General features: G+C 37.9%; 1 protein-coding gene across 7 annotated transcripts in view; it reads left to right on the top strand.

Annotated features, from left to right (window-relative positions):
• ADGRL2 (adhesion G protein-coupled receptor L2) overlaps positions 1-24,575 on the top strand; it is a 163,053-nt gene that overhangs the window by 79,586 nt on the left and 58,892 nt on the right. For all 7 annotated transcript variants that reach the window (XM_086752969.1, XM_086752971.1, XM_086752972.1 and 4 more), the window contains exon 3: positions 9,473-9,686. In XM_086752969.1, the coding sequence (XP_086609095.1) occupies positions 9,473-9,686 (214 nt within the window). The remainder of the gene's footprint in view (positions 1-9,472; positions 9,687-24,575) is intronic.

Here is a 24,575-nt window from a genome sequence, read left to right as displayed (position 1 = left end):
TGCTTCTAAATAAAAGTAATTAGCAAATGCAAAGTTTTCATTTCTGTGTTGTGTTGCAGTGTGTATTCATGCCTTTTGTTACTTTCTAATGTAAATAGCATTAATTACGGAACTCCTAGCACATAATTATGGAAAATTGTTTACTTTCTGTCTTAGTACTCAGAGATTTCAGGGATCCTGATTTTTTATTTATTTAATCTGAGCACTCATTAACTGGTTCTCTAAAAGCGAAGAGCATTCTTGCATCCACATTGTGACAGTTGGAGGGGGTGCACCAGGATTAAAAACCAGAATCCGAATTCAGAAACCCTGAATTTGAGTCTGGGTGGAATTTAGCTATCCTGTCGTTTTATCTCCCTTGTCTTTCGTGTTTGCAATAAGGCATATGGATGTGCAGTTCCTTTATAGGTGATTAACAGCAGTTTGACAGGGTAGCAGAGGTGCTTATTTCCTTTATTTACTCTGGAAGTGGTACCTCTGTTACCATTCTTACTCCCTGCTGCCCATGGAGCATGGTAGAACTGCATATACTCCTTAGGACTTTTAAAATCACCTATTTATTTATAAACAATTAAATAGTTTTCCTTTATTCATGTAACGTATTATTCAGAGGATGCTCTCAAGTATCTATGAGGATTATTCTATGGTTCCCCTGAATGTGCCAGAACCGTAAATATATTGTAAAAACTATGTATAGTATATCCCTCTCCTCTCTATAATAGTCTTTTAGAAATCCACAAGCATTTCATGGAAGGTAAGGTCAGGAAGAAAGCCTTTCCCTCTGACAGGCATTTTCCAAGATTGCTTGCTACTCTTGTCTCATATCTGTTTGTGGGAATATTTGAAGTGACGGCACATTTACCTTAAAGTACATTCATCACATTGCTCTTTTCCTTGTTTTCAAAAGGTATGTCTGTGTATTTTGGTTTAGCAGTTTCATCTGCGGGATCTTGAGCCTTTATGTTTCCAAGGGTTCTTCTTTCTACTCCAGCATCCTCAGAAATGTTTTGAAGGCTATACTGAATGAAAAGGGGGATTGCTGTGCTATTTGCATAATCCTAAGCACACTTTAAGTGGCTTGCCATCATTAAAATTAACCAGATAACTTTTCCACTGTAAATTATACTGTGACAAATGACTCCACCCCATGATTATATTGAAACAAAAAAACCAGTATATGGACCCTTACACAGTTGCTTGATTTAATTTCTGATGTATACATAATTCTGTTTTTAAACAAGGAAGTGCTCCCTTTGTAGTTTCACAACTGTGATCTCAAATATTACTGTACGGTAGCAATCATACAATATTTTTAAATTAAATTTGTGATAATTTTGTAGCACTAGGCCCATATTTGGTATTTTAAGCTCTGACATTTGTAGAATAATATTTTGTTAAAATGAGCTAGAATTATCAGAGTCCAATTCCTACATTTTAGTGAGATTAAATGTTTTGCTTTCTTAAACAGTTTAGGGTATAATGCGTTTAAGAAGGCAATGTACACAGCACACCAAGGGTTATTGTTGGCAACCAACATGTCACTTGCTGGAATGATTTAACTTTCATCAATGCACATATTCCCAAGGAAATGGTACATCTCTGCATGGTTTCTATCGGCCTCTGAGGTGACAAGGCTTTGCGTTTCTTTAAGATGGGCACAAAAGCATATTTCTTTTGTCAGCTCTTCACTCTCAATACTGCTGATGGAAATCACGCCCCCTTTCTTCCTCTGCCCTCCTCAGCATATGGCTTCCAATAAAAAATGATTGAGATAACTGGAAATAAAAATTGTTGTCAAAATATATTTTAATAGAAAATAAAAGAATATTTATTTTTATTCTGCTACCAGCATCCTGTGCAGAGGGAATAATTCAATGGGAAATCCTGTTGACACAACATTTCTGACACATCAGCCTTTGTGTGTCTTACCTCCCTGTTTCAGAGGTTGTTTCTGATTCAGAAGCTTCTCCTTCCTGACAGGTGGTGTGCTCGGAGAGTTCACAGTTGGTAAACTGGAGATAACCTCCAGGAGGGGGATTTACAGAGACCGTGGGACTTATTTGCCTTGAGAAATTTTGAAGATGCAGTGTATTTAATGGCAAGGAAGAAAAGGGTAGAGTGCTTTCTGGGAGCTGGCAGAGGATCAAGTGTGTATGATGTGAAGAAAAAAAAGGAAGGAGATTCCTGCAGCCTGAGAACAGACATCTGGCTGGCAAAAGAAAAGAAATATCACTGACAGATGAATACTGTTTCAAACTGGGATAATTTTAGATCAAGAGGGCAAAGTTTTGTTCTCATGCATACAGCTCCCACTGAAAGGGATGGGAAAGGTGCATGCGTATGAGAATAAAATTTAGTTCTAAGTGAGAACTGAACACCACATGTATTTTTACACTAGATATTTAGACTTTCATGTTTAGATCACGTGGTTTCCATCTGCCATATGTAGGCATTGCTAAAATGCTGCCAGGAACCAGGCTCTGGTTTGGTGACTTTCATTAAAGGAATTAGTGGTTTCTATCCAGTTTCAGCGTGGCTGGATTCAAAGTGTAGAAGCCCATTTTCACAGTTTAGCATTAATTAGCACTCTTGTGGCAGCCTCAGCAGGGAGGTGAAGGATTAAATGGGCATGAAGACCAAACGATGTCTTTTCCCATAGTGGTGATTCCTTCAAAATAGGGTTGAGACATGACGGACTAATGTAGGGATGCGTGCACGGCTGCTGTCTGGGCTGTTCTTGTTCCAGATGATTGAAGGACTTCAGTCTGCAGTTCTGTCAATGTAGCGCTCTTTTCTCTCCTGCTATTTAAAAAAAAACAAAACACAGTTCCCAAGAAAACTACAATTAAAAAAATAACCCATAATTCTGCTTCCTTGGAAAGGCATACTCTCACCCTTCTGAATGAGAGGTGAGAGCTGTTTAGGAGAATTCAGATGAGATCCTTGCCAGCCATGCACTGGAAGGAAGGATCGACGCTGTTACTTAAAAAGGCTGAGATGCTGCTGCTCGCTTTAGGTTTTGCTGAATCATTCAACAAGGTGCAGAAAGGAGGTAAGCCCTGGCTCTTTTTTTTTGCTGAAGAGAGCCTCACAGGGATCTTTTTGAGAATTGCATGGAGACTGGAAATGTAAAAGAAAAATTGTAACTAGTTCCAGTGAATCTGGAAGGCAGGACCCATCCTGGTGTGAATCAGAGGGCATAACTCAGGCTTCTGTCCTGAATTTCATTAAGCAGACATACTGTGCTTTATGTTTACGCACACTGAATATTAATTATATAATTACTGAAAATTACTTGCTGTTGTAATTCTGCTGCTCACACTAACATTTGACAAATATTTTTGAAATACCAAATTTTTAAAGACTAAATCACGATCTAGTAAAATGTAAAAATTATTGATAAAAAGCCATCATTAGTTACTTAATATTTCTAAAAGCTTTTTTTTCCCTAGCAATTCATATTTCTATTTTGTACGAGATAGGCTTCCAGATTTTAGGCAAGTAATTAAAATATGAAACGGTATGTCTGAGAAACTGAAGTCTAGAAAACAGTGTTAAAAATCACCCCTCACAGCTAATTTATTCAATGAAATAATTGCCTTGCTTCAGTGTAATTTATGTACACATTTAAATGGTCAAGTCTGTTCTTAAGGACTTCGAGCCTCTTTGTTAAAGTTCTAATAATGAACATTCTTTCATGTACCTTGTTTTGAGTTAATCCCATTGTGTGAATGAGTTAAAAAAAAAAAAGTCTCTTACAATAAAATAGATTTCCTTCACTAAATAATCCTTTTTTTTTTTTGCTAGATGTCCCCTCCTTCCAGCATCTTAAATGAAAATAATGAGTATATACCTAAAATGGCAAAGAACACAGCTGTAGGAGAATATTTTTCAAATGATGGCTTCCTGCCTGATTTATCCCAACTGAACAGTGGGGTTTTGTCTGCCGGGCGGGCTGGCTGTGCGCTGGCTGCTGGGTTTCCCTGAAAGAAGAGCTGAGTGCTGTGAACTCCAGACCTCTGTGCAGGATCAGAAGCTCTTACTGTGCCAGTGTAATCTTTTAATAGACATGCTTGCCAGGATGACTTTTTTCCTTCAAAGAGAGAATTAGAAAGAACAGTTGTCATTTAAATTGCCTCTATCTTTGTAGTAGTTGGTAGTGATCTGTTGACCAGGATTGGATAATTTAAAAGCTGTTTAACAAAATAACATGCTTGTCTGTGTGAAATATATACAGTGCTGAGAGACAGGGAGAAAAGTCTCCCTTGACAGTGTTCGTGGGATTCTTTAGAAACTGCAGGATGCTGAGGCTTTTCTGCAGAATTATAAAAGCTTTGCAGAGCCCATGTTGAGCATTTGCATGATTTTCAGATGGCGAGGTATGTTCAGCTGTCTCTGTGCACCCTCTGTGCACGCATGTACACGCTTCGCTGGGAGAGGGAGGGGATTCTCAGCACAGTTTTCGTCAGGCTTTGCGTTTGTTGAACAGATATTATTGAAATGCTGCCCAAGACGCATCACTTCATCTTATGTAGAACTTGAATCATCATGTTGCATGATTTGATAAAATACAAGAGATTGTGAAAGAGACAACTGTAAACATTGTTTGAAAAGATGTGCTCTTTTCAAAAGACCTTTCTGTTAGAGCAAAATAACACAAGAAGCAGTATTTCCTTGCTCACAGAGACATATATATTTATTTCTGCAAAGATTTGTTTTGGATTCTCAGTTCTTCCAGTATCTGCGTTCTTTGAAATAATTTTGTATTTCCATGTTGACTTTCTCTGTGCTTTAAGTTTTAATCAAAGGTTCCTTGCTTCTGATGTCGAGGCATACTGATGTTAGCCTGTTTATATTCCACTGTTTTTCCTCTGTATGGGGTGAACATTCAAATGTGGTGGTGCCTTTTTGCTTTTATCTACCAAACTTAGCACACTCTCTTATTATTGACAGCTCAAAAAGATGGTATGATAGTGGGCAGGATGCTGTGCCTTATTAACTTTTCTTTGCACTTTGACAAATTTAGGTTATCTTTCTAAAGACAGATTATTTCTATGAAGGAACCAAGACAGTAGAATGGTAAATAAGACATTGCAAACTTAGATAAAACAATTTTTAGCCACGTGTGAATTTAACATATTTCTGAAACATGGTTCTGAGTTACATTTCTTTCATAGGACTTTTTTTTCATTTCATAGACTAAAGTGTAAGAGGAAAGATTTTTGTTTGTGATGTTTCACTTAGATTTTTTCCTCAGTGTGTTTTTCTACATGAATGGATCAATAAAGCATTAAAGAATGTATGTTGCCACTAAAAATCCCCTCTACCTTTTTTTTTCTTAGAAATGCAATTTCGCAAAAGCAGTTTATTTTCTTCTTTCAATAAAAAGCCTGCATTCATCTAATTTGTGAGCAGTTAAAACGTGTAGGAAACATATGTTTGCCAGGAAGCTTTTCTATAATCAAAATGGTCAGCAGGACAGAAACCACACTGTTTTTCTCATTAGGTATTAATCTTCTTCCATTTTTGAAAAAAAAAAAAAAAACAACAAACCCCACACACAACACTGATTAATATATACAAACGCAAATGAATCTGAGGTGGCATATGCTGCGTTTGGTTGAGTTAATGTTTAGGTTGTGCTGGAAGTCCCAGCCGCAGCACCAGAAAGGTCTTTGCCATCGGGAAGCGTTTTGCGTTCTTGGGCGGCAGACAGCAGGAGTGGTGTCATCCGTGGCAGGGTTCGCCTTGAAGCAATTAGCAGGAAGACTGAGGAATGTTGATTTCAACTGCAGGAGGACAGCCAAACAAAACGGGTTTATGCGAGGTACAGTAAGGCAAGCAGTAGGTTGAACATAGGTTGTTTTAAAAAACAGTATTGAAAATATTCATGAGAAATTGCATTGGAAATACAAAGTTAAGGATGACAACAGTAATTATTGACAGAGCCACATACTTACGTTTAAAAAGCTCTGGAATGATGCAGAACCAGGCAGTAGCATTCAGATGCCGATCGTTCAGACTTCCATCCTGTGGCAGTGCATCTGTTTATCGGGAATTATCTCCTGAATGTAAATGAATTTCAGTCCTAAGTCATTGCACCTGTTGCCAAGAGGTATTTATTCCAATCACTTGCCTAAAGCACAGAGAGTTATTGCTTGACATTTTAGAGCTCAAAAAAAAAGCTGTCGTTTCAAAATCATTTGTTCAGAGAGGAGAAAATGGAGCAAAACAGTTCATTTTACCCTAAGCACTGCTATTTGGCAGTATTCACATTTGCACGGCACAAAGCTGCAATATTGATTTTTTGCTCACAGGGCCTCCCACTAGTTCTTTCTTCGATTGTCAGGGTTGCAAAATGGATTGAATTACACTTTGCTTGTTGATATGCTTATTTTTTCTTTGTTGATCGGAAAAGATTACAAATAAAGCTTCAGAATAAAGATCACAGCAGCTTTGTTAGTTGACTTTAAATTTATTTTTTTTAGTTAAAATTCTTTCTGCGCTATGGAGATTACTTAGAGCAGTCTCCCCACCTAATGCGTGCTGCATTGTTTTGCTTTATTGCTTGCTGCTTTTGCTCGGTAACACCTATGTTACAATCTCAGGTGTGTCCTCTGTTGCCTGTGAAGTGATCTAACGTTGCTCCAGTATTTTTAATGTTTCTCCTAATACAGAACTTCTCATGGATGCCTGCAGGGGGGAAAATTGTAGGATAAAACACATTCATAGTACTTATAGCAGTTGCCATAGATGATGAAATAAGATTTGCGGACAACTGATCTCTGTAACAAACTGCAGAGTTCTTGTATTTGGATTCAAGGTATTTCCTAGCAGAAGTGGAGGCTGTGCTGCAGGATCTGCAGTAAGGGTTTGGTTTGGCTTGTTACAAGCAGCTCAGTGTGGGTTTGTCAGCTCTGGCCCCGTAAGGATCCATACATCTGACCTGCTGCTGCACAGATGCTGCGTGCGTGGCCATCGACACCTCAGCGACTGTACACTATGCACCCCCATCCCTCCCTGCTCTGCCCTTCAGCAGAAATCCCCTTTCAGCAGCTGCTGTTCCTCTCCTTGCTGATTGAAACCAGAAAGTGGGGCCATACATCCATGTGACAGCACGTGTGGGGCTCCCGTGGGAGGCAGGGAGGGAGGGAGGGGGCGACTGGACTCCTCCGGCCAGGCCGCTGCGGTGCCGTGCGCCCGAGGAAGCCCTGCCGAGTGTAGGAGATATGGGCACCATTGCCGCCAACTGGAGGGATGAGCTTTATGTGGATGGCATTAAATCTGACAGGAGCGGGAGGATGTAGGAATGGCAGTCACTAGCAGCATTATATTTGGTCCCACCGCGGCTGTCATGATGGTAATTAATCAAAGGAGCTGCTGTATGCATGCATGGTGGGGGCTTTGCGTGTACCCCTCTCTGAGCCCATTTCACGCCCTCACTGAGCCGTGAGCAGCTTCTGTCTTCGTTGTATTAATTTGCTGCATGGGAGGAATATGTAGGGTGTTAATGTGATGGATTTGTGTTTTAGCTTTTTCCAGCTTTCAGCTTGTAGCTACTTCAGCAAGCCTCTAATAATAGTGTTTGCTATTGTGCGTGGTACGTGCAGCCAAACTCTGACGGCCAGGAGTGGATGTGAGATGGAACTGTGGTGCTTTCCACAGTAATATGGCTCCCTCCCTTATTAACAAATACTGAAACATATTGGCAGAGTAACAGTACCCATTCCATGTAGGATATGGTTCCACAAAATGTAAGGGCAGACCCTGTTACTGCGCTCTGGCCTTCCGCTTGTGCCGGGGTGAATTCCTGCTTAGCCAAAGAGCTGGTCCTCTGAGACCTCATCGGCTCTTTGGCAGTCGAGGAGGGTTAGGGTCAGACCAGCCCCTTGCATTAGTTTACTGCACAAGTTGGACAAAAGCTGGTGCTGGTGCAAAGGGGAAGGCAGGGGCGTGCTGGTAGCCGAGGGCTGGACAGGCAGATGGGCTCTGGCTGCCAAGGAGCTACATCCTCACACCAGCGCAATCATTATCAACAGCTCTTTTTTGCAATCGTAGAAGATAATCTTCTTTGTACAGTAGGCGTTTTAATCCACAGATCATTAATTCAGTAGAAAAAGTGACAGCTTCTGGTTCGTGTGAAAATATACTATCAAGAGGTTATCTCAAGTTGTTCTTGATCCTTTTAGATCCTTGCTACCTTGCCTCTTCTAACGTATCATACTTTTAAAGAAAAGTTTATTTTCTTTGCCTTCAAAACACCGTAGAGCTCCAACTTTCCATACTTACTAGCTATTTCTCTTTACTGTCACAACTTGTCTCCAGCAGCCTGCACTGAAATATTAATGGCCTTGTGCTAACTGTATTAGGATGATGCTTTTTAAAAATAGGAAATATCTGTAATTCTACTGAAAATTTAGAAAGGATTTCCTGTTTTAAAGAAATAGTTATTTAACACTACCATGTTATCCAACTTGTCTTCCAAAAGACATTAATGCATACATTTTGTAAGAAACAGAAATATTCTGTTTGATAATAATCCTCCAGTAGCTGTGTACAAGAAAATGTAGTATACGGATACGTTTCTCTGATTCAGTGTATTTTTTGCATAAAGAAATGTCTGCAAAAGACTAAATGTCTGGATGTATATCTGAACCATTGTTTTGTTTCTAAAGTGTTTCGTACTGCTTCAGTAGAGAATTTACATTTTTTTAGGAATTCTCGCATGCAGAAAAACATGTTAAAAATGAGAATTGCATGAAACATCTATTGTTTTCGGGAAGGACAGGGAGATTTTATACAGTACACATCTGCAGTTTGCGGTACTTATCATTCATTTATATGTTTGTTCAAAATCTTACGTATCTGGAGTTTAATGTATGTCAAAGGTACAGGTAAGGAGCACTGAAATTCAATTAGGCAAAATATCAGCATGTATGTTAGATGTAGTGGCACAAACATATCCGTGCTGGGGACATGAAATAGCTACAGAAAAAGAAACCAACTCTTCCTGGAGAAAGGAAGATACAAATTAAGAAAGACAAATGAAGTTGGAACTATGGCTTTGGGGTTTGTTTTTAGAAGTCACTTTTTGCATTTGCAAATCTGCTCTGCTGCTTCCCAATTTCAGACGCACCTGTCTGACTGTGCCCAAGGAGAGGGGGAAGAAGCAGAGAGAAACATGCAGTGTAGCTGTGCAAACAGGCACTGCTGTCTGCCCTGGCAAGGGTTAGAAGAAGCGAAGAGGAATTTCCTCCTTTCCCAGATCAAGGACACAGCAGCAGTGGTGTGGGGATGTGACAGTTTCATGAAAGATGCTTCACTTGACATGGTACCAGGTCAAACTGTTTAAAGGTGCACTTCCTTTAGCACACTGATGAGAGTTAGTCCCTTTGTGACAGAAGAAGAGTAGTCCAATGGAAGACATCCGTTAGGCTCAATCTCTTTTTTTTCTTTTTCCTTTTTTTTTTAGGTTTCAGCCGAGCAGCACTACCATTTGGTTTGGTTAGGAGGGAGCTCTCCTGCGAAGGCTACTCCATTGACCTCCGGTGTCCAGGAAGCGATGTTATTATGATAGAAAGTGCTAACTATGGACGGACAGATGATAAGATTTGTGATGCTGACCCTTTCCAGATGGAGAACACAGAATGCTTCCTTCCAGACGCCTACAAAATTATGACACAAAGGTAAAAAAAAAAGTATCATTTGGAGGACTAAAGAGGAAAAAAGCCTGAATTAATACAGTAAGAGGTATATACTGTAGGAAATGCAGAGTTGTAGTTGCTAGTTTGCTATTGAGGTAGTATTATTTCTATCTAGTAATATTAGAAGGCAGTAAAAACTGCTAGTTGCAATTAGAGAGGTTTTTTTTTTTTAAAATTCCGTGAGCAAAAGTTAAAAAGCAGGAAGATAACTGCAGGGAGAATGGAACAATACACTTATTTGGAGATTCCCTGTCTCCTTGTCTTTTAGGTGGTCAAACACCACTCAAAATGTCTCCAAATGGCTGCTGCATTTTTCAGTAATTTCTACATTCCCTGGCAAAGTTACCCGTTTCCTATGTAGGCAGTAGTTCCTTGCCATAGTTCCCACCTGTAAAATACAACCAGTGGAAAATGCCAGAGTGATTCAATGCCAGGATGATTATGCGTCTTTATACATGTGTGTACTGAAGCATATATGCATATAAGCACAAGTTACACTATGTCTTAGTGACAGTGATTGTCATTCAGAGAAGGCAGTCAGTCAGAAGATCCAGTAAAAGTGGTTTGAGTACAAAAGGTGCATCACAACTAAGAGTTACAGAGCTTCTTCTGTTATAAGCTGCGTACGGGCAGCAATCACCTACTGCTGACAGTTGTGGAAATGTCAGCACAGATCAGTCACTGGCATTGTTACTGGCTTAAACTACAAGCCTGAATAAGTTCAGGACTAGGGGGAAGTTTTCCTCCCAGTGCATTTTCCTAGGGTGAGGAATCTGAACAAAAAGGGGGTCGGAATAACCTGGGAGCTTTCTGGTGCATGTACAGAGATGTGTCAAATGAAACACGCAAGTTGTCCTGCGTGCTGTGCTGTGCACTCTTTTCTGTTTGAACATGGTAGTGTTCAGGAATACATAGTCACGACTCAAAAATAATCTTCCATTTTGATTTCCCAATTCACTCAAGCTGTCATGAGTGTGACTTACAATTTTTCATCATTTTCTTGTGAGTACATGAATATTCTCTACTTTTGTAGTCAAATGTTTGGGCTCAATCTCAGGCTTCAATTTTGAATGCTGGAGGTAAATTAAGGACATCAGGCCTTTTATTCTTGTTCTGTCTTCAACCTGTGACTTGTTCTATGATCAGTAAGGGAAAAGCTCCATCACTACGCTATTAAAAAGGTAATATAACTTCTTTAAATCATGTTTGAATTATCTTTCTGTGGTTCTAGTTAGTTGTTGTTAATTAGATCAAGCCAGATTTCCACTGAGACTGCACCAGCAGTGTCATCATCCTCTAATCTGTCAACTCCCTTTGAAACCACCTTCAATTGCTTTTGTAAATGTAGTGCCTCTCTGTAGACTTCCTTGTTGTGTAAAATGCATGTTGTGTTTTGATCAAAGTCCTCCTTATGTTCACTACAAATATACAGATTAAGGTAGTCAGAAACAAATATAGAGGCACAATTTTGCTTAAAGTGACATCAGACTGTTACTGGAAAGCTGGAATTTCAGTCCTCCCCTTTCAATTAATCAACTGTTAGTTTATGATAGCGGAGAGTATTTTTGAACTTCCACAATCTTCCACTCTTACCCTTTTTTTCAACAGATTAAAATGAAGTTATAATCACGTGTATGACATTAGTTCATAATATCTGTGCTCAGAGAGTTTTTCATTTTTGTTCTTTTTTTTTATCTGAACAAATGGCAAAGATCATTTGACACTTTGCTTTCTATTTTTGTCTGACATTTGTAGTAATTTGGAAGTTTGCTTTAGTAGTTTTCTTTCTTAGATCCTGTCATTAAGTAGAAAAGCTGTCTCTTGTTTAATCTTTTCTCAAAATTACTCAATTTGTGCTATATTGCAAGCATAGAGGATCGTTGCAAATTTCTTATGAAATATTAAAAGTTCTTCTATCTCATTTAGTTATAACTGCATTTGTGATCATAATTTTTTGTTGTCTAAGGCAAACTGTTGTTAAGTACTCAGCACATGTCCTTGATCTGATACTTAAAAGTATCACATCAGCTGTAATTTGATGGCAGCAATTGCATAGAAAAATCTCACCTGGAGGACTGTAAGATTCATTGATTTTCTTTTTTTTTTTTCCTAAGCTGACTGGAAAAATCCAGTCTGTTAGAACGTTTGATCAGAGGGAAAACTTTTCTTCCATACCTTTAGAAATAAGCAACAGTAGTTTCTACATTGCTACTTAAAATCTTAGTATTTACTTTTAAGGACTAATGACATGTTTTTATGACCACTCAATTCAGTTTAGACCTGCAGCTGAAAGTAGTTCCATGACAATTATTAAATACTCATCATTCATTTGCAACATTACCCCACAACTTTTGCACAGCAACTACATTTACTGCAGTTACAACATGAAAATGCTAGCTTAATGAGATCAATACTGTGAAATCTGAAGATTGAAAAATAAGATGAGGTTTCCAGTTTAACAGAAAGCCATGTAATCACATGTCCTGTTCCCCGTCCGGAGAATTTGAGATACTAGCACACAAACTTTGCCAGTGGCCACTGATGCATCAGCTCCTCTTTCTCAGAACAAGCTGCTACATAATCTTTTCTGCCTTCCTTTTCTTTCTTTTCTGCAGTTCTCAAGATTTTTAACTTAATGCTTTCCTAGGAAGCCTGACTAGAACACTAATGACTTCATTGCTTTGCTTTTACCTTTCTAAAGCAGTTATTAAATTTTTAGTCCCTGATTAAAATTACATCCCAATTATTCTAGAATAAAGTCTTTCAGATGTATTTAGATTCCGTGTAAACTTCTGACTGGCATGCTTAAAATTAAAGCTTTGAAGAAAGAGACTCGATCTTTAGAAAATCCCTCTCCCCTTTCACACTTCTCTGATAATTAACCCCAGCATTTGCATACAGTCGAGTTTGAGAGATCCTACCACGCGCAAAGGTTGAGTACAGAAATAAGCCTATTTCTAGAATATCTGGTGAGGGAGTAGCGTGAGTGGCAGATGACCCACGTTTCAGGCAGTTAGATCTTAAAATAGTCAAACTCCTTGGAGCTCCACTGTCCTTTAGCAGGGACAAATCTCCTCTGTTTCCTCTTTGTTTAAAAAGAAATTAAATGAACAGGAAAGCAGAAGATGCAAAGCAGCCGGAGGAAATTGCTTTAGTTTCTTGCTGGTAAAGTGTGTTTGTGTGGCTGTGGAGGGAAACTGTCACGAGACTTTGAAGCTGATAAGGCTCACTAGTACTGCTCTTCATAGGCACAGCAGAGAGGTTTGAAAATTAATGCGATAAAATTTACTTCTGACCTAGTCGTAAGTCTACTTCCGTTGTAAGTGGATTGCATGAGTTTTATTCAAACCGCCTGTGCGTTTAGGAGGACTTTCTGCAGCTGCAGGTGGAAGGACCATAGGTTTTTGTTAGGACAGGCACTAAGGGTTACGTAGATACCACATAGTGTTTGGATTTCTGTTTTATTAGCTTAAAATAATAGAGATATTTAAAAGTACTTGTAAGTTCATGTTTAAAATACATTTCAAATGCAAAGACATTTTGTGTATGTAATTTTATAGTGGAACAATAAGCTGCTAAGCTGCATTTTTGCATGCTGAGACCTTTCTCCTCTGAATTAAAAATAGGTTTTTTTTTAAAATAAGAGTCCTAAACTTTTTGTTTAGGAAAAGTTCTGATTATTTTGAAGATTAAACACCATGACTATATTTGTGATTCCAGTACAGTGCAATTAGATGACATTTTTTGCTTGTGTATTTATGAAATACTTGTCTAGTGTGGCAGATAATAATTTTGAATAATACGATTTTAAATCTTGAGGAATCCAATAGAAAAAAAAAAGGAGGCAGGTCCATTCCAATCTGTGCACCTTATTTTTTGAGTAATTTACAGTTACAGCTATTGGTGGGGCTTGTAGAATATTAACATTTTGTGTTTAAAGAAAATACAGCCTATTAACTCTGAACTTCTGGAATAATTTACTTAGATGCAGAATTCAAGCATTTAATGTTGACAACCAAATCAATGTTAACTTCAGAAAAACAAACATTGTTTCACTCCTGATAAAGATGAAAATACATTGAATTTTTGTATAGGAACTTCTGATTTGTATATTGATACTGAGAGCTTAGTTGCGATCGTTAAAAAGATGAAAAATTCAGAATATTTAAAACCACAGATTTTGCAAACCATACAAACATCCACATTAAAAACCACAATCGCACAGTTGGCATACTCAGTTTATTTTTGATCTGCAAGAGAAAGAAGGTTACATCAGTCCTGCACTGAAATGACCTTCAAATTCTATTTTCATCTACAATTTATACTATAATTATAGCTTTATGTGATCTTTGCATCTTTACTAAACATACTTAATCAGTATCACTTTGCTCTTTCAATATGCACAAACAAAGCAAGCCTCATAATACGTAAGCATAAATATAAAAATATGTTAGGTATAGTACATGAACTTAGGGAACTGTAATATTTTGAAATATCTTTCCCTTTTAAAACATTGCTGCAGAAAAGTAAAAAAATTAAAAGAGGAACAAAACCTCTGCAGCAGCGCGTGTTTTTTCTGTGGCACGTATCCTTTCCTATCTATAGCACATGCACACATGTACCTTCAATTACACATCCATCTTGACAGCAGTGAGGAGTTCATGGTTGGAGTTTTGTTACCATGAACTTTTCTCACATGGTAATAGGCTTAACCTGTTACGTCCATCATCTCTCTGCAAGACAGCTGCGCTTAAATGGAGGGTCTTCAAAATGTAAGCCTCTTGCCCCACAGAGTGATCAAGGGGAAGCTAAAGGAAGCAGCATATCCATTCCTTCTCCTGAGATTACGTTTTTCTTAATCCTTCCCAATGGGAGAGTGGGAGAAAGGAGATGTTCATTGTTTTCCACCTATTCACATGTCCAACAAATATGTCATTTTGAAAAATCCTACATACAAATGAGAGTGTATGGAGTGTATGTTTTGAGTGTATGAGAGTGTATGTTTTCTTTTGGAAAGAAAACAAAATTAGTTCTCCTCTGAGGAGGACACATCTCTCAAGCCCTCCACCTTGTTCCTGCTTGTCAGGTCTGCAGAGGAAACGGTGTCATACCGCATTAGTGTCCTTTCAAGTGAAAACTAGTTTGATCTGTTCCGTAACGTGAGGGAAAAAAGAAAATCTTTCACTGGACTCCAGGCTTGGATGGATAGCAGGTAAATCTCCTATAACTGATTAATCTCACTCATCGGAGTGAAAAGGTCTAGCCAAACACAACGTCGCACAGGGTGTCTTCCCTGGCAGAAGGCAGAACCTACTGTGGGGCCACTGCGGAGCCGATTTCGAGCCTTTTCAAGGCTTTCACAAAGCAGCATTTTAGTGCCTCAAAAATAGCTTCCTCAGACAGGGCCCGCAGTTGATCCAGTGTTTAAACTGTAGCACGCTTCGAATTTACATTCCGTAGCGTGACTTAAAACAGTTTTCATGGGCAGGATTTTATCCTCTGCCATTCAGAAGTGGCTGTGATTGCGGTAATGGCGCACTGCACCTCGGGGGTCTGCCAGGCTTCGACAAGGGCTCTGCTGACCCCTGCTGCTATCCGTGCTGTTTCCCTCGCTTTTCCTTCTGTGGGGGAAGATTGCCTTCCCTTCCTAAAGATATGATGGAGTGAAAAGTGTCTCAGTGTAAGAGATATACCTTGCCTTTTTCTGCTTTCTAGCCATTAAGAGCTTGCATATCTGTCCTTTTTGTGTCAGAGAAATACCGGTGTTGATGACAGAGTAGCACAGGCTGATGCGGATAAGGTGCGTTCTCGGAATTTGTGTGCATCGGAGTTGCTGTGGTACTGATGCTGATCTGATGTGCGAGGTCCTTCTTTTGCTTTGGTGTGCCAGCGGTGTCTGTTTCAGCTTGCTGACAGCTGCTTCACAAAACATTTACTATGCAAGATTATCAACATTAGATACTGTTTTTTAAGCATCCTTTAAAAATGAAGGCTTCTACTCATCTGAAACAGACAGCAGTCACCCTCGTGAGTATTTTGATACAGGAGAAGCTTAAAATGCTCTGTTTTTAAGCTAAGCTTTTCACAATGCTGGGCCATGGCCCAATTGATTTTTGCTTTGTTTTATTTTGTTTTCGATGTGTTAGTCACAAGACTTAGTTATGACTCGAATGTAAAGAAAAAAGCAGAAATACATGTAGGCTATTTTCATGAACTAGGCATAATCACATCGCCTGGAATATTCATGAAGCATACCACAGTCCTTGGCTTTATTACGGAAGAAAACAGTAGTACTCGTGACTGAGGCATTATTTGGCATTCTGCATTTTCACTATCACTAGTTCTTAATATGAAAATAGTAGGTATAGTTTACTCCTTAAAAATAGGGGGGCTTATTAATGGGGTTGTTCCATCATGACATTAATTAGTAAATTAAATACGAATCCTCATATTACAAGGTTCTGAGCAGTCAGGTATAGTGAAATAGCTGTCAGTGGTACTTGATCATCTTTTTGCAGTGTGTTCTATTATTATTTTCTGCATGTGCAAGCATGTAACATGTACACGTGCCTTGCTGTAGTCACACAGCACTGGACAAGCTACAAAGGAAACAACAAAAGGATCATTGTTACAACTAATGACATTCAAAATTTAGATTTAGTTTACTTCAAAAAAGATTAAATTTGTTATTTTGCCAGGATGTAGTTTGGTATTTTATTTAGTGTTTTTGTATCTTACATCTAAGTTGTTTTCTTTCCTTTGTATTGGAAAAAAACCCCATCAAATTCTTCTTAAGTTAGTGTGTACCTTATCTGGCAGGACAGTGTATACATATTCCTCAGTCCTTCCTTACTGTTGATTGGTGAAAATAAATAGAAATACCTATACATACGTATACATAAATTTTGAACTATTATACACTGGTTTTTTTGTATATTGCAGTATTATATAAAATATATGCTTTAGCCTGTGATTTTCTGATTTCTGAAATGGACTCTACTAGACATGCATACTGCTTAACCTACAGTTAATGTACTGTATGGTTTTGGTATGTTATTACCTCTCTTGGTAATTTACTAATGTTTTTGAGAACTTGACTGGGACAACGTTGCTTAGCCTTCAGCTCCTTTCAGTTGAATTTAATGTTCTCTTAGATTAATTTGTATGAGTGTTATATAGTTTCGATTTTCTAGTCTAGCCAAGATAAGTTCCTGGTTCAGTTGCACTCAGAAATTTATTATTAAAAAATTCTGATTTACTTACATACTGCTGTGCCAAATTTAGTTCGTATAGAATAATACTGTAATAATTGAAGCCTGTTAATTTCTCCCACTCCAATATATCCTCTGTAATACTTAGCCCAAACAGCTACATTATCTGATAAGTTGATTTAGGACTTCATACATGTGTTCATATAGCCATTTATCTCAACCCTTGCTGAGGAGACCTTTATTAAGCTGTGATGACTGCTGAATATGAAATGTAACCAAGATTATTTTTTTATTCAAATATAATTTAAATATTCATCAAAGAGGAGTTATGCTTGAAACTGACAGAGACTATTAACATCAAAAAATATAATTAACTGCACTGGGTATCATGAAGCAGAGTTAGCCAAATAGCCGAGAGGTCTAATTGCTCTAGAGTCTGAGAAGCAATAGTTTCATTTTATACTGTTGGTGTGGAATTAATAGTGATGTGGTTTCCTATGCGAGGCAATTAAAAGCTGGCTGTTAAGGTTCATTGCACTATAGGAAATCCACTGAATATCACTTAGTAAACAGAACTGACGTGGAGAAGGTACATGAAGATGGGCAGAGCAGGGTATAGATCGTAAATTAGTACAGATTAATATGAATTAAATATATGTAAGTAAATTATGGGTACTTTTTAGTGTTACAAAGTCAGCAGTAGTGATTGAAGTGAAAAGTTTTCATTAGTAACAGAAAGGAAATAGAATTTAAAGATTATTACAGTGAAACTAATTCAGAGGAAAGGAATAGAAGAGTAACATAGGCTTAAAAATTAAGATGTAGCTACAGACTAGTATAGAAATGAGCGGATCTCATATTCTGGAAATTTCCTTTTGCCAGAGAATAATCTCCTACTTATAATAAAAAGAACCTTCTGACCTTTGTGGCTCAATTAAGCTTTTTAGTTTAATTCAACAGGAAAAAGCTTCTTTATTGAAACCCATAGATTCTGCCTGTGCCCAGGCTATACCGTCTAAAAAGGGGTGGCCATATTCATGGCATTTTGACATTAATGAGGTTGCTGAAATGGAAAAGTTTAAGGATCAAAGATACAAGCAATAACAGTACTTTAGCGCATTTCTTTTTTTCCCCTCTAATAATAAAATCGCCATCTAATTGCTTAATAAATGGGCCATGATTACTGAAGGACATAGATAATTTCCCTCTTTGCATTTTATTTTCTCCATATTACAGAGTAACAGTTAGCAAAAATGCTAGGCCACAAATGAGAGACCTTTATTTTTTTTTCTTTCATATAATAACTGTGAATGAAAGGAGTTTGCGTGTGTTCTTTAATTTAGTATGATAGTCAACTTCTGTGTTTTTTAAGAAGCAATCCTAAAAACTAGTGTCGTACTGGTAAAATAAAATCAAACAAAGAATTCAAGTAGAATTCCTGTTTTATAGAAAGATTGACTGCCTGTTTCATACATTATTTAGCATGCTTACCCTGTTTATATCAGTGACATAAGAGTGCGTGCTACTTTCTCAGAGGAGTCCTGCCTTTGCCGCTTCATAGCACAGTGCCTTGTAGTCCCAGGCTTACACATGGTGTTAGCAGATATTTAAAGTGCTTCAGCCTAACATTTTATAGGTCATGATGAACTGAGCGTATAAAACAAGTTACTGCAATGAAGTTAATGCAGTCTTAAGAGTGTTACACAGACCGACTACTCAGTATTCAGTATATTTTTAGCCTGCTGTAGACACATCAATGGGGAGGAACGGTTCTTATCACGTAGAATTTTTCCCTGTCAAATCTGCTTTATAATGCACTTGCAGTGCGGAATCTTTACTACAAATTTGCTATTGAAAGCTGTATTTTTTTTTTCCCCAGGTTTTCACTGCAATACAGTAACTATTGGAACCTTTGGATTTCAGTTTCTTCTTCTACCCTCCAACACACATACACACACAAAACAGAAAAAAAAAAAAGAAAATAAATTAAGTAGTAGAATCATTTCCTTGAGCAAGCTGCCCTGACCAAAGTCATACAGTTGAACACCTTAGAGGAAGAAGTCTGACTGCTTTGTAATGACACCGAGCTGTGTAACGTTTCATCTGGCAAGATACGTATTTTGCCATTTTGTGTGCAAAGGCATCTATATTCCTTTCTTAGTAGTAATCTGTCATTTTTAACCTTACTGTTCATTGCTTCTCAGATACCTTGCTTCTTGTGATATACATCTATGTGATGAAGGAGCAATTTTGAGATGTATATAATACACACATTTTTCTAGGACTGTAAAATTGTTGTTTCACCATAACTGAGAGTTTGTGCTTGTTTTCCTTTATTTAATACACTAATTTAGGCTGAGTTCTAAGTGTAACAATAACATGACAGTTCTGAACCCGTAACCTTTCCCTGTTTGCTGAATATCTTAACAGCATTGAACTGAACTGTACGATTACACTTGTGAAGCTGTAGGTGTTTTCTCATCTGGGATGTAGCAGCACTGATACTGCCTTCAGTGTATTATTCTAGTGCCAGCATCTCTGGTGGGTATGAAAAACATCATTTACTTTTTATATTTAACTTTCTTAGATAATTTTGCTGCCTTTGTGACAGAGATACAGTGAAAGAACACCTCCTGGAGTCGCATTTAAAACAGGAGCACTTTGGGTAATGTGCTGTAGACAGAACACATATGAGTTAGTGCTCAGTTATCATGAATGCCATCAGCAATGCCTTGTTGCTTTCTTATCAGGCACTTCCTGCTGTCAGCCCAGTGCTTATTTCAATAGAAAAGGATTTGCATCAAATGTAATACAGTATTATGTATGGCTAACATGGGGTTTTTAATTGTGCAGGCACATGAGACTCCTTCAGTGGTAGACAGTTTGATAAAAGGATTAGATCATGAATATTTTTGACACAATTAGAGATTATCTGTGCGTTGATGGAGTCAAGCTGGTGAATTTTCTGACGTGTTTTCTACAGAGGTGAATCTACTTGACTTGTGTAAAAACCAGCCACAGAATACACAAGATTTTTGAGATGTAAAAACAAGCAAATGAAAGCAGCCCCCTAAACTTTGTTGGGCTTAAAACTGGAAGTTCCGGGAATCAGAGAGTGCACAGCTCAAATCAGCAACTTAATCTCTTAACTTCAAATCGCAAAGAAGAATGTGGGATTGTGCTTTCCAAGTTAGAGCAGAAGGATACTTTTTGAAGTCCTATACCTGGAAGCTCTGCAAACTTTTCAGATGATAATCAGATCCAGACATCACTGTGGGTAATGAATAACAGTGCTTTTGTGGCAGACATTCCTCTCAAAAGAAAAGAAAGTACTTGTATTGAGGACTCTCAGACACATTTTAATAGGAAATGACACCACTGTTAGAGTTGATTAAAGACCTACCAAGGGACAGCAGTTCTGGAAAAAATCAGGAGATGAAATAAGAAAAGTTGTAATTTTATCATTAGTTACTGGTTAAATACATACAACTTTAAAGCCCTGAAATCAGCATTAAAAATTACGAGAAAAAGGACTGTACCATCTTGCTAGCAGATTAAATCTCGTAAAATAACCAAGTTGTCTTTTGCCTCTTGCTCAGCATTTTGCTTTGAGTTCTGTTGAGCTGTAGAAATGAGTCACTCCATAGCCCTGTGGAATTGGTAAGATGTGCAGTGGTGGGCACATGGCCTCTGTTGGTTAAACTAATAACCCAAAAAGGGGATATTCCCCGAGGCAAGTTTACAAAAAACAATTTATTCTTTTTCACCCTCTAAAACTCATCTTACATGCAGGATCTCTTGCATTATTACAAACTCTAATCCTCTGAGTGGGTAATTAACGGACCAGAAAAGCCATTTGTGGAAAGAAAGAGCCATAAGGGTGAAAAATATTTCTCCGCTGAATGATCTTTAAGGAGTAAATAATTACAAGAGTGAGAGGTTTGGGATGACCAATCTAAATCTGAACATAATTAGGATGAACACAGTTTGAAAATCGAAGCAGTTGGCATGTGCAACAATTCTCATATCAGAAGACTAATTAAATATTTAAAAGCCCAAAACCCTTCACTATTCTTAGAAAAATAACCTGCCACAAAAGGGTCTGTAACTTTGCAGATAATTAGGAAGGGTTACAGGGGGAAAAAATCACAGATTGGCTCCAAGGTTCTGCAAGGTCACGTCTTATTATGGTGTATCTTTTATATGGTCTGATAACAAGTTTCTTGCTAATTTAATCTAAGTAGGGCATCCCATAGCGATTTCCCATTTCCCTTGTTAAAAATGTGATCATTTTTCTATATGCAAACTGCAATAGGTGAACATTTTTATAAATAATTGCTCTTAAGTGATACAGACTATAATTTTTTTAATTATTCAAGGGGAATGAGTGTGTTAAAGCTCAGTTAGGGTTGCTTCTACCACACCCCACACACACCCCCCCACCCCCCCCCCCCATTTGAAATTGTCCTCATCCTGTCCATTGTGGAGGGAAACCAAAGGACCCCATGAGATCATGTTGCCTCGGTGGCCAGTTCTGTAAATTAGTAAGTTTTACTTTCCTGTTAGAGCTAAGATAACGTTTATGTTGAATATGCATTTCTGCAAACAGAAGAGTTGTGTTAAACTTAAGAGACACTATCCATAGTGAGTCAAGCTGAATTTGCAGTGAACTGACCTGGAGGTCCAGTCAAAGCGAGAACATTAGAAGTGTACCACAGCTTCTACATTTCAGAAGTTGCAGTAGCGAATCACACCTGTCATTTGGAATACCTTATTTTAGTAAGTAAAGTGGGTGATTTTTAAAAATGTATTTAAGATCTGTGCAAATTGACATGAAGGATAAATCTACATGTTTTCAATATTGTAATTCTTCAAGTTACTCATTTAATGATGATTCAGAAGCTGTCTTAAGTTACGTAACTTTTAACTACATTATGAATATGCTGCATGCCAAGCCATGGATAAAAAAAAGATTGACAGTGCTGCAAAAGAGAGTTGTTACTCTTATCCTGTGCTCTCTACCTGGGAGTCTCTTCTCCTGCAAGTCTGTCACAGCTTTATGCCTAAGGATCAGACACTGTGCTTCAGGATTTTCACTTGGATTTTCTATACACTCTGCTCTAGCACTGTACCTCAGAAATAAATGCCCCTTTGCAAAGCTGTGGTATTATTACCCAGCCCTACCTTTCTCCCCTGAAACTTGCCCACAAGGCATGGTGCTGCACTTACACTCACTCAGTGTGAATGATCTGTGTAAATTGGTCAGATATTATGATGCTGCACTACTAAAGTTTTCATTAGTAAATAAGCATAGCTGCAGGCTATTTATTTTGTCTAAATGGTGAAACATTTAATTGGATCTTTTGAACTGATTACTTTTCAGCAGTGCGGATCTGCTTGGCTTATTTGGTGTGCTAAGACATATGCTGCCTGTAATCCCATGCTGCGTTTTGCTTGCAGATATGCATGCACATAAATAATATGACAAGATTACAAATATGACTTTATTTCCATTTCTTCTTCCTGAGATGGGGTTGCATTAGAAACATTTTCTCTAAAAAGCAGGCTGCTTCTGCTTCATATTGTTCCAAGGTTTGGGTTTGCACCTAGGCAAACCTCACCAGGAGGTTGTTCCATTTACTTTGCACACCTCATTGCATCTTTTGATATCTGGTTTTCTTGTCCTTGCGTTACAGTCATCTTCCCACAAGCTCTGGGTAGTTCTCATAGGCCTTTCATGTACGTGGTGGAAACTAGTGGGGATAGAAAGATGGGATTATAAAAGCACTTTAAAAGTTACGGAGAGAAGGCAGGAGTTGTGTGTTTTGCTGGAACCTACATTTCCTTTTCCTTTTTTTTTTCCCCTCCGTATTTTTTCTGATGCTTCAGTTTCAGGTTAATAATAAACCCATAATACTAGCATTTGCACTAATAAACAAAGTACTAGAACAAGGATGAATTGTAGCAAGAAAAAAAAATACCTCTGATAGCTTAGATATGAGTAAGTGAGAAAATTAGACTTTTTAACAGTGACTGCTTTGAACTTGGAGAACATGAATGCTAAAAGGCAAATGGGTCATAACTAAATGTATTAAAATTGTAAGAAGAGATTGAAAGCAAGAAATAATCTGTTAAATTACTTAGCCATACAAATCTGATACACATTCATTGATTGTGAATCCTAAGAAAGGGCCTGTGGAAATTGCATATTTTCTGTTGTGTTTTATTATCTATTTGACGTTTTCATCCTTAATGTGTACCCTTAGACTCCCACAAGATTACATTGTATAAAGAAAACATAATTAAATATTATTGCATATTTATTGGGCAAATGGAAACAAGACTATGGTGCGCCTTCTACAATATTAGTTATACACTATTTAGCTTCCTTATGTCATGTTTACTCAGTAATTAGGAAGAGTCAACAAGTCATCAATATCATATTTAAAAAGAAAATAGAAACAATTTTCTCAGGTTTTTTTCCCCAAAAATATTTTTTATCCCAAGCCACCAGGTTTATTGCTGCAGTGGTCACGTTGCCCAGTGCATAGAAAATCCCAAGGCTGGGTTGCGCATTTTCAAACCAATTGCTAGCATGCCTTACTGCTTTGGCAGTCACAGGAAGATCTCCAATATCGGGACACAATTCTTATGGCCAAATTCCACTTCCATACATGCTGATGTATCTCCCTTTTTTTTCCCTTAGATTATGAAAACTACCACCACAGCACACTGAATCTTTTTTCCCCTTGAGCTAGGTAAAATTGGTGCTATTTTCTTTTTATGTGCTCATTCCCTCATGAATGATTCTAACTTGAAATAGGGATTTTAGGAATTCTAACTTGAAAATAATTTTTAGAAAATCTTGTACATGAGTAAGCAGAATTGCCAGTGTGGCATCCTGTTTTTTTTAAAAAAGCCCATTGCGGGATTATATGCCTGTCTTCAAGGAAGCATGGCTGTGTAGGGATGTGTGCGCTCACTCTTCCAGCGTGGGTAGGTGCTGCTACTGCTGCTGCGCTTGCTAGAGCGCCATGGATATTGCAGCGATGGCTGACCAGTGCTGCTTCAAGTCAGGGCTTTATAGCGAGGCTGGGGTTTTTTAGCAGGTCTTTTTTTCAGGCTTTGGTTAGGCCCAGTTTGCTAACGCATTAGGTTTCAGTGTGTAATATTGTATTTCTTGTGAGGTGAATTTGAAACTCAGAATTTAAATACATTCCTTCAAATAATTTAATCTGTGATGGTATGTGGGTGTGCATATATATGTATCTATACACCCCTAAAATAAAATCTCTGTTCTCTGGCTATGTTATAGGTAAGTTCTGTACATACTTTCTAAAACCAAATTAATAAAACATAGCATTTAAGTAATATCTAACATCTTTATACATAGGTAACTTTGAGTTTAATAATAGGAGTGGATGTCTAGGGAATACAAATATAAAAGCAGAAGTGCATCTCCCGTGGCAGTTGTAGACCATTAGGAATACATCTGTAAAGACAGCCATTTACTCTGGTTAAAGAGATTCAGGAATTTTTCAATTTAAAATATGCTGTTGTTAAAAGTCAATACATGAAATGTAGTCATCCCACATAACCGTCTCTTTTTACCGAGCCTGCAGCTCACCCAGGGTGAATAAGGAACAAGACGACCATATGG

The sequence above is a fragment of the Chlamydotis macqueenii genome, chromosome 8, assembly GCF_036417535.1.
Source record: "Chlamydotis macqueenii isolate bChlMac1 chromosome 8, bChlMac1.mat, whole genome shotgun sequence".
In the NCBI taxonomy this organism is placed as follows: Eukaryota; Metazoa; Chordata; class Aves; order Otidiformes; family Otididae; genus Chlamydotis; species Chlamydotis macqueenii.
The sequence above is the reverse complement of the archived record's forward strand: the minus strand, read 5'-3'. Positions and strand labels throughout refer to the sequence as shown.